The sequence below is a fragment of the Callithrix jacchus genome, chromosome 2 (assembly GCF_049354715.1).
Source record: "Callithrix jacchus isolate 240 chromosome 2, calJac240_pri, whole genome shotgun sequence".
NCBI classification, from domain to species: domain Eukaryota; kingdom Metazoa; phylum Chordata; class Mammalia; order Primates; family Cebidae; genus Callithrix; species Callithrix jacchus.
In genome coordinates, this window is record NC_133503.1 from 76,981,725 (window position 1) to 76,995,221 (window position 13,497).

Sequence of the window (13,497 nt, forward strand, 5' to 3'; positions counted from 1 at the left end):
TTGATTTTATATCCTGAGACTTTGCTGAAGTTGTTTATCAGTTTCAGGAGTTTTTGGGCTGAGGCGATGGGGTCTTCTAGGTATACTATCATGTCGTCTGCAAATACAGACAATTTGGCTTCCACCTTTCCTATTTGAATACCCTTTATTTCTTTTTCTTGCCTGATTGCTCTGGCTAGAACTTCCAGTACTATATTGAATAGGAGTGGTGAGAGAGGGCATCCTTGTCTAGTACCAGATTTCAAAGGGAATGCTTCCAGTTTTTGCCCATTCAGTATGATATTGGCTGTTGGTTTGTCATAAATAGCTTTTATTACTTTGAGATACGTTCCATCGATACCGAGTTTATTGAGGGTTTTTAGCATAAAGGGCTGTTGAGTTTTGTCAAATGCCTTCTCTGCGTCAATTGAGATAATCATGTGGTTTTTGTTTTTGGTTCTGTTTATGTGGTGAATTACGTTGATAGACTTGCGTATGTTGAACCAGCCTTGCATCCCTGGGATGAATCCTACTTGATCATGATGAATAAGTTTTTTGATTTGCTGTTGCAATCGGCTTGCCAATATTTTCTTGAAGATTTTTGCATCTATGTTCATCATGGATATTGGCCTGAAGTTTTCTTTTCTCGTTGGGTTTCTGCCGGGTTTTGGTATCAGGATGATGTTGGTCTCATAAAATGATTTGGGAAGGATTCCCTCTTTTTGGATTGTTTGAAATAGTTTTAGAAGGAATGGTACCAGCTCCTCCTTGTGTGTCTGGTAGAATTCGGCTGTGAACCCATCTGGACCTGGGCTTTTTTTGTGAGGTAGGCTCTTAATTGCTGCCTCAACTTCAGACCTTGTTATTGGTCTATTCATAGTTTCAGCTTCCTCCTGGTTTAGGCTTGGGAGGACACAGGAGTCCAGGAATTTATCCATTTCTTCCAGGTTTACTAGTTTATGTGCATAGAGTTGTTTGTAATATTCTCTGATGATGGTTTGAATTTCTGTGGAATCTGTGGTGATTTCCCCTTTATCATTTTTTATTGCATCTATTTGGTTGTGTTCTCTTTTATTTTTAATCAATCTGGCTAGTGGTCTGTCTATTTTGTTGATCTTTTCAAAAAACCAGCTCTTGGATTTATTGATTTTTTGAAGGGTTTTTCGTGTCTCAATCTCCTTCAGCTCAGCTCTGATCTTAGTAATTTCTTGTCTTCTGCTGGGTTTTGAGTTTTTTTGATCTTGCTCCTCTAGCTCTTTCAATTTTGACGATAGGGTGTCAATTTTGGATCTCTCCATTCTTCTCATATGGGCACTTATTGCTATATACTTTCCTCTAGAGACTGCTTTAAATGTGTCCCAGAGGTTCTGGCACGTTGTGTCTTCGTTCTCATTGGTTTCGAGGAACTTCTTTATTTCTGCCTTCATTTCGTTGTTTACCCAGTCAACATTCAAGAGCCAGTTGTTCAGTTTCCATGAAGCTGTGCGGTTCTGGGTCGGTTTCTGAATTCTGAGTTCTAACTTGATTGCACTATGGTCTGAGAGGCTGTTTGTTATGATTTCAGTTGTTTTGCATTTGTTGAGCAGTGCTTTACTTCCAATTATGTGGTCCATTTTAGAGTAGGTGTGATGTGGTGCTGAGAAGAATGTGTATTCTGTGGATTTGGGGTGGAGAGTTCTGTAAATGTCCACCAGGTTTGCTTGCTCCAGGTCTGAGTTCAAGCCCTGGGTATCCTTGTTGATTTTCTGTCTGGTTGATCTGTCTAGTATTGACAGTGGAGTGTTAAAGTCTCCCACTATTATTGTGTGGGAGTCTAAGTCCTTCTGTAAGTCATTAAGAACTTGCCTTATGTATCTGGGTGCTCCTGTGTTGGGTCCATATATGTTTAGGATCGTTAGCTCTTCTTGTTGTATCGATCCTTTTACCATTATGTAATGGCCTTCTTTGTCTCTTTTGATCTTTGTTGCTTTAAAGTCTATTTTATCAGAGATGAGAATTGCAACTCCTGCATTTTTTTGCTTTCCATTAGCTTGGTAAATCTTCCTCCATCCCTTTATTTTGAGCCTTTGTGTATCCTTGCATGTGAGATGGGTTTCCTGGATACAGCACACTGATGGGTTTTGGATTTTTATCCAATTTGCCAGTCTGTGTCTTTTGATTGGTGCATTTAGTCCATTTACATTTAGGGTTAATATTGTTATGTGTGAATTTGATACTGCCATTTTGATTCTAAGTGGCTGTTTTGCCTGTTAGTTGTTGTAGATTCTTCATTATGTTGAAGTTCTTTAGCATTCAGTGTGATTTTGGAATGGCTGGTACTGATTGATCCTTTCTATGTGTAGTGCCTCTTTTAGGAGCTCTTGTAAAGCAGGCCTGGTGGTGACAAAATCTCTGAGTACTTGCTTGTTCGCAAAGGATTTTATTCTTCCTTCACTTCTGAAGCTCAGTTTGGCTGGATATGAAATTCTGGGTTGAAAGTTCTTTTCTTTAAGAATGTTGAATATTGGCCCCCACTCTCTTCTGGCTTGTAGTGTTTCTGCCGAGAGATCTGCTGTGAGTCTGATGGGCTTCCCTTTGTGGGTGACCCGACCTTTCTCTCTGGCTGCCCTTAGTATTCTCTCCTTTATTTCAACCCTGTTGAATCTGACGATTATGTGCCTTGGGGTTGCTCTTCTTGCGGAATATCTTTGTGGTGTTCTCTGTATTTCCTGCAATTGAGTGTTGGCTTGTCTTGCTAGGTGGGGGAAATTTTCCTGGATGATGTCCTGAAGAGTATTTTCCAGCTGGGATTCATTCTCTTCGTCCCCCTCTGGTACACCTATCAAACGTAGGTTAGGTCTTTTCACATAGTCCCACATTTCTTAGAGACTTTGTTCATTCCTTTTTGCGCTTTTTTCTCTGATCTTGGTTTCTCGTTTTATTTCATTGAGTTGGTCTTCGACTTCAGATATTCTTTCTTCTGCTTGGTCAATTCGGCTATTGAAACTTGCGTTTGCTTCGCGAAGTTCTCGTATTGTGTTTTTCAGCTCCTTTAATTCATTCATATTCCTCTCTAAGGTATCCATTCTTGTTATCATTTCCTCGAATCTTTTTTCAAATCTTTTTTCAAGGTTCTTAGTTTCTTTGCATTGATTTAATACATGATCTTTTAGCTCACAAAAGTTTCTCCTTATCCATCTTCTGAAGTCTAATTCCGTCATTTCGTCACAGTCATTCTCCGTCCAGCTTTGTTCCCTTGCTGGTGAGGAGTTTTGGTCCTTTCTAGGAGGCGATGTGTTCTGGTTTCGGGTGTTTTCCTCCTTTTTGCGCTGGTTTCTTCCCATCTTTGTGGATTTGTCCGCTGGTCGTCTGCGTAGTTGCTGACTTTTCGTTTGGGTCTCTGAGTGGACACCCAGAATGTTGATGATGAAGTATTTCTGTTGCTTGGTTTTCCTTCTACCAGTCTAGCCCCTTCGCTGTACGACTGTTGAGGTCCGCTCCAGACCCTGCTTGTCTGGGGTGCACCTCTAGTAGCCGTGGCACAGCGAGGGATGCTACCAGTTTCTTTTTCTGCTCTCTTTGTCCCAGGATGATGCCTGCCTAATGACAGTCTTTTGGATATAGAGGGGTCAGGGAGCTGCTTGAGGAGACAGTTTGTACTTTATAGGGGTTTAATTGCTGAGCTGTGCACTCTGTTGTTCATTCAGGGCTGTTAGGCTGCTATGTTTGATTCTGCTGCAACACAGCTCATTAAACAACCCTTTTTTTTTTTTCTCAAATGCTCTGTGTTGAGGGGTTTGGGCTTTATTTTTGGATGTCCGATCAGGTGTCCTGCCCAGCTCAAAGGCAGACTAGCCACTGTTTGGCTGCCGAGGCTCCGCCCTGCTGTTGTGTGATTCGCGCTGTTCCTGCCGGCTCTGCTGTGGTCTCCGCCACGCCCTGCGGCGGAATCTCTTCGTTGTAGCGTGTTGCCTCAGCAAAGGCAGGCTGCGTCAGCAGTGGGCGTGTATCTCAGTTGGGGCGGGTTGCCTCGGCAACGGCTGGCTGCCTCAGCAGTGGGCGTGTATATCAGTTGGGGCAGGTTGCCTCCGTAGTGGTGGACGCCCCTCCCCCACAGAGCGTCTCGGACCGTCTGCCCGGGATAGTTTGAAATCGCGGTTTTGTTCGTCCCACTGGGTATCCCAAACGATCTGTCCCTGCAATCCCCTGGGCTGGGCTACTGTGCAAGTCTCGTTCAGTCTCAAGTCCAGCCCTCTCAAGTCTCAGGTTGCCGGTTCAACAAGGCACCCGGACAAGCGCGCCCTGTGGGGATTGCTGAGTAGGGCCGGCCGCCGCCGCCCTGGCTGCCGGCTTCGCCAGGCAGACCTACTGCCTGGCGTCCCGTGTCTTTTTATACTTGGGAGTTTCCCCGTTCTGTGGGCAACAAAGATCAGTCTGGAAATGCAGCACTGACTCACCGTTTGCGAATTCAACGCGGGCTCCAATCCTGGGTTGTTCTCACAGCGCCATCTTGAGTCCCCTCCTACATTGTTTCTTTTAATCTAAAAGTATATGCACATGGTTAAACAAAAATTTCTGTAAGGCCTAATAATTAAAAATAAATGAGCCCTATCCTACCCCATTCTTCCTGGACACATTTTCTTTTTAAATATTAGTTATTTCTTGTTATTTACCTTTATATTTTTATTTTTATTATTATTTTGAGATGGAGTCTCAGTCTGTTGCCCAGGCTGGAGTGCAGTGGTACGATCCTGGCTCACTGCAACCTCCACCTCCCCACTTAAGCAATTCTCCTGCCTCAGCCTCCTGAGTAGCTGGAATTGCAGGTGCACACCAGCACACCTGGCTAATTTTTGTATTTTTAGTAGAGGTGGGGTTTCACCATGTTGGTCAGGCTAGTCTCAAACTCCTGACCTTGTAATCCACCCACCTCAGCCTCCCAAAGTGCTGGGATTACAAGCCTGAGCCACTGAGCCTGGCTGATTACCTCCATATTATTAAAAAGTATACATAATGAAGCTATTTCTTGATTTATCAGTTTTAGATCATATTTATTTTCTACCACGATATATGAGTTTACACCTGTTCCTTGGTCCTTTATCCTCTCAGTATTGTTATAGCACTATCATGTTCTTCAGCTCTGGTACTTTTTTTGTTTGTTAATTTTATTCTGTTTTCTCTCTGGAATCCTTATTTTTCTTAAGAAATTGGCACTCCTGGATTGTTCTGTGTTCCTTTTTTTTTTCATGTTTTCCTTTTTATGAATGCTTTGTTTTTCTATCCTTTCTATGCTTTTTTTCATTTCAGCAAATCTTTGTTGCTTTCTTATTTTTGGATAATCCTTTTCTATGAAAATTAGATTCTCTACCATATTCTTTCATTTTAATGTGCATTAGAGTTTTGTGTAAAAGTTTTCTTCCATTGTGTGCATGATTTCTGTTTTTCTCTGGATTCATTTTATATGGGTGAGTACGTGTGTGTTCTTCCTGTTTTTGTCTGTTTCTCCTCTTGGAGGCTTTCTCAGTGTTTCTGGTTGTGCTCTGTAGTTCAGAATGAGTTACCAAACTGCAGGAATTCTATGCATAATTAGGCTTCTGACTGGAGACCTTCACTTCAGGGCAGTGTTTTTCAACCTTTTTTTGTTATCATTACCTGAAGAAGCATATTTAGATATTTTCCTCCTAATCTCTGCTCCTTCCAGTACCCCCCACCAATCCCATGAAGATTTAATACTACGAGATATACTCTGTGTCTGATTATATACTCTGAAAGATACAAATGTTAGAAAGAGTTTTGAAAAAGTCATTCTTCTGGGCCATTCAACTGCTGTATCTGCTCTCTCCTATCTGTAGTCATTTTCTGGGTAAGTGGAGAGGAGGTAGGGAGCTGCCATCCATTTATGGACTTTGAATTAGTCTCCCAGTTTTCAGTACTCTATCTTAACTCCCGTCACGACTTTGCCAAGAATTTGTGAGTCTTGAACCTCTTCTTGCTTTAGGGGGCCAAATTAGCTCCCCTTTGTCCATGTCTCCCTCTGTGATACTATAACCTTATAACTTCCTCTATTCTGCTACTTCGGTCACAATTCCACCCTATGTTTTGTCTTCCAGAATTTCATGAAATCCCTAATTTTAATTTTAAGTAATAGTTCCTTGCCAGTTTTTTTCATTCATTCATTCATTCATTCATTCATTCATTCATTTATTTTTTAAATAATAGAGACAGGATCTTCCTATGTTCCCCAGGCTGGTTTCGAACTCTGGGCTTAAGCAATCATCCTGTCTCAGTTTCCGAGAGTGCTGGGATTACAGGTATGAGCCACCATGCCCAGCGAGATCCTCTCTAATTCTGTGTGTTGCACTGGTTTATCTGTTTACAATTGTTTAGGTGGTATTGAGTTGGGGCTTCAGAAACTGAAGAGAGGATAAACATTTGTCTTCAATTTTCCATCATATATGGACACCTGTAATAAGCTTTAAAAACAAACATTTCATATATCCCTAGTTTGTATTCTAGTCATATTTGCTCTATAAAATACCTTTCTGTTTATTTAAAACTTCTTAGCAATGATTGTATGCTCTATAAGGAGCTCATTAAAATGACATGTTTTTATTGCTTCTATCCATTGTAATATATCATATTTATATTGTTTCAGATTCAACAAAACTTTAGAGGCAAGATAATTCTTTTCCTTTTTTGGATCCTAAGTGTTAGACAATTATACTGAGGTTGGTATTAGAATTTGTGGAAATCTCAGAGAACTTTATAGAGTAGTATTGCACAATACAATCTCGGCTGTCAGCCACATGTGGCTATTTAACTTAATTGAAATAAATTTACTTCCTTAATCATACTGGTCACATGTCATGTGTTCAGTAACCACATATAGCTAGTGGCTACCATTTCACACAGTGAAGGTTTCCATCATTGCCAAGTTCTACTAGACAGTAGTGTTTTAAAAAGTAAAAAGTAGGACACCATCCTGTAGTGTCTGCAAGATTGACTAGTTTCTTAAGCCTTAGGCTTTTTCAGGAGTTTCTTAGTCTAGTGAGTGTATAGGGCTTTGTTGAACAGATAATGATGTAAAAAGAAAGTGATTAACATCTTGAAAGTATGCTTTGAAGCTTCAGGAGAGAGTACAATTCACAAGACTAGCTACTGTCGAAATTAGTCCAAAAGACAACCAAGAAGTCACTATACTAATTGTGTGATAATCTTTTCTTGTGTTGATTCAAGGAAACACACTGTAGAAGGTTGAGAGAGTCATAAAATATAGCATGAATGAATGGATAGTGCTCTCACTGTCCTTAAGAATGTTACTAGAGTCTTAGAATCGGCAACAAAACGATGCAGATAAACTATTGTTTGAGTGGGTAGATGGATAAGCTGTTACCTCATTTAGAATATTTTCCTTTTGTATATGAAATTGATTATTTGCAATATATTTAGGTACAGTATACCCCTTAGAAATATGGGGCCGGAAGGGGCCTTAGAAATTTTCATCATATCCTTTCATTTACAGATATGGGAAACAAATGCTTAAAGTGTAGGGAAATTATTTACTCTAGGGCACATAGTCACTGGTGGGGAGAGCCAACGCCAGAACCAGCATATTTTGAGAATATTTCTGGTGGTACTGTGTTGTTGACAAGGAAGGAAGGACTTGTTTCATTGTCTTTTCTCAAAAGCTTTAATAATCTAGGTGTGAGGCCCAAGCTGGCAACATAAAATTATATTAAGAGTGTGTAACTCTGGGGGCCGGTGTGTAACTCTGCAGTGGCTTGTCTTGTAATCCCACTGCTTTGGGAGGCCAAGGTGGGTGAGCCATGACATCAAGAGATTGAGACCATCCTGGCCAACATGGTGAAACCCCGTCTCTACTAAAAAAATGCAAAAATTAGCTGGATGTGGTGGTGCACACCTGTAGTCCCAGCTACTCAGGAGGCTGAGGCAGGAAAATCACTTGAACCCAGGAGGCAGAGGCTGTGAGCCAAGATCGTGCCACTGCACTTCAGCCTGGCAACAGAGCAAGACTCCGTCTCAAAAAAAAAAAAAAAAAGAGTATGTAACTCTGGGAACTGTAAATTTCATAATGTGTCTTCCTCTTTTTAGAACAACAATTTGTAATCTTTACACAATGCCACGAATTGGAGAACCTGTCTGGCTTACAATGATGTCGGGGACTCCAGAAAAGAACCACCTTTGCCATCGTTTCATGAAGGAGTTCACTTTTCTAATGGAAAATGCTTCTAAAAATCAGTATGAATTTATTTATTTGTTTATTATACTAGCTATCTAGATTGTAATCAAACTCAATTACAGATGTGGAAGAACCATCCATTATCTTTGGAATTATATTATTAATCAAGGTTAATCATCAGAATTCTAAAAGATAATTAAATGATAGGATATGGAAGAGCATCACAGAACCTTATGAATGAAAGCAGTGAAAATGTCTATAATTATGTAATTAAAATTCCTGACATATTATAGAATTCTCTGAGGCTTTTCATATTTTGTGAGTTGTATCCATTTATAGTTTTATTTAATAGAAAAGAGGTAGAAAACATGTAAGGAAATGCTGGGATTCTAATGATGCCTTTTTGATGTGGTGTTTTATCATATTGTTTTATTTTAACTGTTCGTCAAATCTTGGGAATCCAGATGAGTAATTCAGATGTTTTTTATTCTCTTTGATGGGAGACAGAGTTTGCTTAATACTTTGCTTCATTTTCCCATTCAGTGATTTAGAAATGTAGGAGCCTCCTAGTTGATTCAGTAATGAAAAAGAATCCATAATTTTTGAAGTAAAATGACATTTCTGTTTTGTACTATGAACTGCAATAGCTCTTATGAATGCTACCTTTATTTCAAGTAGTTTTTAACTCCTTCTCAACCAGAAACTATTAACTTTTATTTTAATCCTGCTGTTATATACTCATCCTTTCTCCTCTCCATTTTTTGGTGCCATTTGGCCACATGAGCATATACTCTCCTTGCTGACTTTGTCACTACATTTTACCTAAGGTTTCACAAAGGCAGATTGGAATCTGATCGGATGTATTTTGTTTTCAGATTCTTGCCAGCTCTCATTACTGCGGTTCTGACCAATCATCTTGCCTGGGTTCCAACAGTCATGCCAAATGGACAACCACCTATAAAAATATTTCTAGAAAAGCATTCCTCTCAGAGTGTGGACATGTTGGCAAAGACTCATCCATATAACCCACTTTGGGCTCAACTGGGTATGTAATCTGAAAACCGTTATACTGTGTATTAGACTTTTTTGTAGCTATCTGTAATTATTTTATAACAAACCCAAAAATAAATAAAATGTTCTATTTTACCTCCTGCATTCTAAAGCTTCTCTGCTTTGCTTGTCCTTTCATGCCTGCCAAATTGTCCTATCCTCATCTTAGACCTGAAATCATTCCTTATAAATAGAAAACTGCAGATATAGAGCAAGAGGAGCAGGCTGATAGCTGGTTTACTAATAACTTCAGATCTTCAGGGTGATTTGTGATTTTGTACTTTGTGTTAGGTACTTTGCAAGAAAGAATTTATCAACAAAGTCACCTGTGATACCTAAAGTCAGTCTGGTTAGGAGGGAAGCAGTTCACTGAGGTTTCTGTGGATCCACTTTTGTTCACTTGCTGAGTCATTTTGGAAAATGTTTCCCTTAGTGTTAGGTACCACTAAACAGGTGGGGAACAGAGGGGAGAGGTAATGGTTGATAAGTTCATAGGCAATAGGAAGGCAGTATAACAGGGTGCTAAAGACACAGGCTGTGGAGTAAGGCACACCACATTTGAATCACAGTTTCCTTATTTATAAAGTAAGAATAATAATGCATGATACATATGTTAAAAGTTGTAAAAATTAAATGAGGTAATACATGTAAAATGATTAGGACAGTATCTGGTAAACATAGCTACTAATTACTTCTGCTCTTACTCTATTTGCTGTTAGATGATGAGGGAAGAGTAAGATAAGAACATTTTAGTGACTATGTAGTAACTTTCCTTAGGTTGCTTTGGTGATTGAGCTTGCCAGCTGGATTATCATACAACTTATCAATTCATATAACCAATCTCCATCCCTATTGGCTTTCTCCCTTGCTCTTACTCCGCTCCCTTCCATTTTATTGAGTTACAATTGACATACAGTAAATGCATTTTTTAAATGGGGTCTCATTTTTCCCCCAGGCTGGAGTGTAGTGGCACGATCATGGCTGACTATCTCCTGGGGATCAGATGATTCCCCTACCTTAGTCACCCAAGTACCTGGGACTACAAGCGTGTACTGCCGCACCAAGCTAGTTTTTGTATTTTTTGCCATGTTACCTAGACTGGTCTCAAATTCTTAGACTTAAATGATTTGCTCACCTTGGCCTCCCAAAGTGTTGGGATTACAGGCATGAGCCACAACACCTGGCTCAACGTATATTCAAAGTACATAATTTGGGCCGGGTGCGGTGGCTCATGCCTGTAATCCTAGTACTTTGGGAGGCCAAGGCGGGTGGATCACTTAAGATCAGGAGTTCGAAACCAGCCTGGCCAACATGGTGAAACCCTGCCTCTAGTAAAAATACAAAGCAATTAGCCGAGCATGTTGGTGGGCACCTGTAATCCCAGCTACTCAGGACCTGAGGCAGGAAAATCACTTGAACCCAGAGGCAGAGGTTGCAGTGAGCCGAGATCTTGACACTGCACTACAGCCTGGGTGACAGAGCAAGAATGTGTCTTAAAATAAATAAATAATATAAAATACACAATTTGATAAGTTTTGGCGTGTGTGTGTGTGTGTGTGTGTGTGCGCGCGCGCGCCTCTAAAACCATCACCACAATCAAAATGGTAATCATATTGCATCACTTCCAAAAGTTTCCTTATACCTTTTTTGTAATCTCTTCCTCCTCCACCTTCTCCCTCTCCCTAACTTCCCTGTTACTCTTCCGCCATCCCTAGGCAGCCACTGGCCTACTTTCTGTCATGGTAGATTTGTTGCATTTTCTAGAGTTGTATACAAATGGAATCATACAGTATATACTTTGACTTCTTTCATTCAATATAATTCAAATTCACCTATTTTGTATGTATTAATAGATCGTTCCTTTTTAATGCTGAGTAGTATTCCATTGCATGTACCTATTTATTTATTTAGAGATGGAGTTTTGCTCTTGTTGCCCAGCGTGGAGTGTGATGGCACGATCTCGGCTCGTTGCAACCTTCACCTCCCTGTTTTGAGCAATTTTCCTGCCTCGGCCTCTCGAATAGCTGGGATTATAGGCATGCACCACCACACCTGGCTACTTTTTGTATTTTTAGGAGAGATGGGGTTTCTCCGTGTTGGTCAGACTGGTCTCAAACTCCTGACTTCAAATGATCCACCTGCCTCAACCTCCCAAAATGCTCAGATTACAGGCATGAGCTATCGCACTTGGCCTGCATGGACCTTTTTAAAATCAGATTATTAGTAGTATTTTTAAAATTGGGACATTTAAGTCCTTTTTAAATTCTCCAATCATTTGTTGACTGCCTAAGGCTCTGTGCAAAAAGCACAGAGTATATAAAGATGAATAATTTGGAAATTATCCTCAAGAAGTCAACGGTCTGAGACTGTAGGTAATTTATATGCAAACAACAATGATAATTCAAGGGATAACTATAAGAGAAATGAAAAGTTTAGTGGGAGTGCAATAGGGGAGCCTACTTTTGCCTAAGTGAGGATGCTTAGGTGGGAAGCTATGGACTGGCAGAGATACTAAGGAAAGGGACAGGACATCACATGAGTAAAAAGTTGAGGTGATAAAAGTGCAGAGTATATTCAGTGGTCCAGTTTAGTGCTTTGCGTGAATAAAGATTATTTCTTTTTCTGACTGCCAAAAAGGAGGATGAGTATAAGAAGATAGAGCTGGAAAAGTAAACTGGAAATCATGAAAGACTTACTTGCCGTGCCAAAGCAATTTCAACTTACTTGGTAATTCGTGGGAATTGTGGGAGTAGTTTAGAAAAGTGGCATGGTGATATTTAAGCCAAGTGTTAGAGGAGAAAATTTATCATGATGGTATTTATAGCATATATTTGTTTGAGACCTATTTATATTTGTTCCTTTAAAAAGTGCGAGGGTTTTGTAAAGTAAAAATAGAGGTTTTTAAATGTGTATACTGAAAATTTGCAAAAATTGAATTTAAGTTGAATTAATGGCTTTGTAGTCTCCTTTTTTTTTTTTTTTTTTTTTTTTCTTTCCTAAGACAGGGTCTCACTCTATCGCCCAGGCTGGAGTGCAGTGGTGCAATCATGGCTCACTGCAGCCTCAACTTCCTGGGCTCAAGTGATTCTTCCACCTCGGCCTTTCAGGTATCTGGAATTTCATGCATGCACCACCATGCCCAGCTACTTCTTTGTATTTTTTTGTAGAGATAGGGTTTTGCCATATTGCCCAGGCTGGTCTTGAACTCCTGGGCTCAAATGATCAGCCCACTTCCACCCCCCAAAATGCTGGGATCACATGCTTGAGCCACCATGCCCAGCCCTATTCTCCATTATTTTGGCACTGAAATTACTGGTTTAATTTGAACGATAGCATAAATACAGAAGTGATATTGATAATTTCTAGTCCTGCCCCCCTCACCTCCCCTGTTTTTAACATAGTGGCTGGTCATATTTAGAATGGATTCAAAAGTGAAAATGAACTGCATGGCTAAAGTTGTTGCCCTTTCTTTTCCTTTTAGTAAATATGAGTCTCTCTCTTCCTGTCCTTTCTGGCCTATCCTGAGTACCCAACCCTTTAGGGAATGGAAGGGTAAAATAGGCTTATGCAAACATGGGAGCTGGTGGGGTGGGGTGCTGGCTAAGGGAATAACAGTTAAAGTGTAGAGATATGATATTAAAAAAAAATTTTTTTTTGAGATGGAGTCTCGCTGTTGTCACCCAGGCTAGAGTATTGGTGCAGTATTGGCTCACTGCACCCTCTGCCTCCCAGGTTTAAGCAGTTCTCCTGCCTCAGTTTCCCAAGTAGTTGTGACTACAGGCACCAGCCACTACGCTTGGCTGATTTTTGTATTTTTGGTAGAGACAGGATTTTACCATGTTGGCCAGGCTGGTCTTGAACTCCTGACCTCAAGTGATCCACCCCTCTCAGCCTCTCAAAATGCTGGGTTTACAGACATGCAATCCGTGCCCAGCCCCAGAGATATGATTTAAATCAGGAATGATTAGGTGTGTGGTGTGACTACTCTAGCTTTGCTCCATTTTACTGCTACTCCTTTCTTCTCCTTACAAGCCAGCAGATACTGTGCTTTGTCTTTTCTTGAATGGACACAGCTACAGAATCCTTGTGTACATAGTACTTCAGGCAGTACTTCTCTAACCAGGTAGAAATGCTCTGCACAGAGCCTGGCTTAGAGAATATTCTTGGGATATGTGAGTTTCAGAACTATTTGCTTAAGATTTCTGAACCATAGCCTTTGTTTAAGGAGGAAACCAGAAAACCCTTAAATTCATCTTTCTCTCTGGTTAAGATTATTCATCTCATCTTCC

At 40.3% G+C, this 13,497-nt stretch overlaps 1 protein-coding gene across 3 annotated transcripts in view; it reads left to right on the forward strand.

The window, feature by feature from the left end:
• The window catches only part of FNIP1 (folliculin interacting protein 1), a 179,893-nt gene that overhangs the window by 129,116 nt on the left and 37,280 nt on the right, over window positions 1–13,497 (forward strand). For all 3 annotated transcript variants that reach the window (XM_002744624.6, XM_008991521.5, XM_035290940.3), the window contains 2 exons: window positions 8,071–8,217; window positions 9,034–9,203. In XM_002744624.6, coding sequence (XP_002744670.2) covers window positions 8,071–8,217; window positions 9,034–9,203 — 317 coding nt within the window. The remainder of the gene's footprint in view (window positions 1–8,070; window positions 8,218–9,033; window positions 9,204–13,497) is intronic.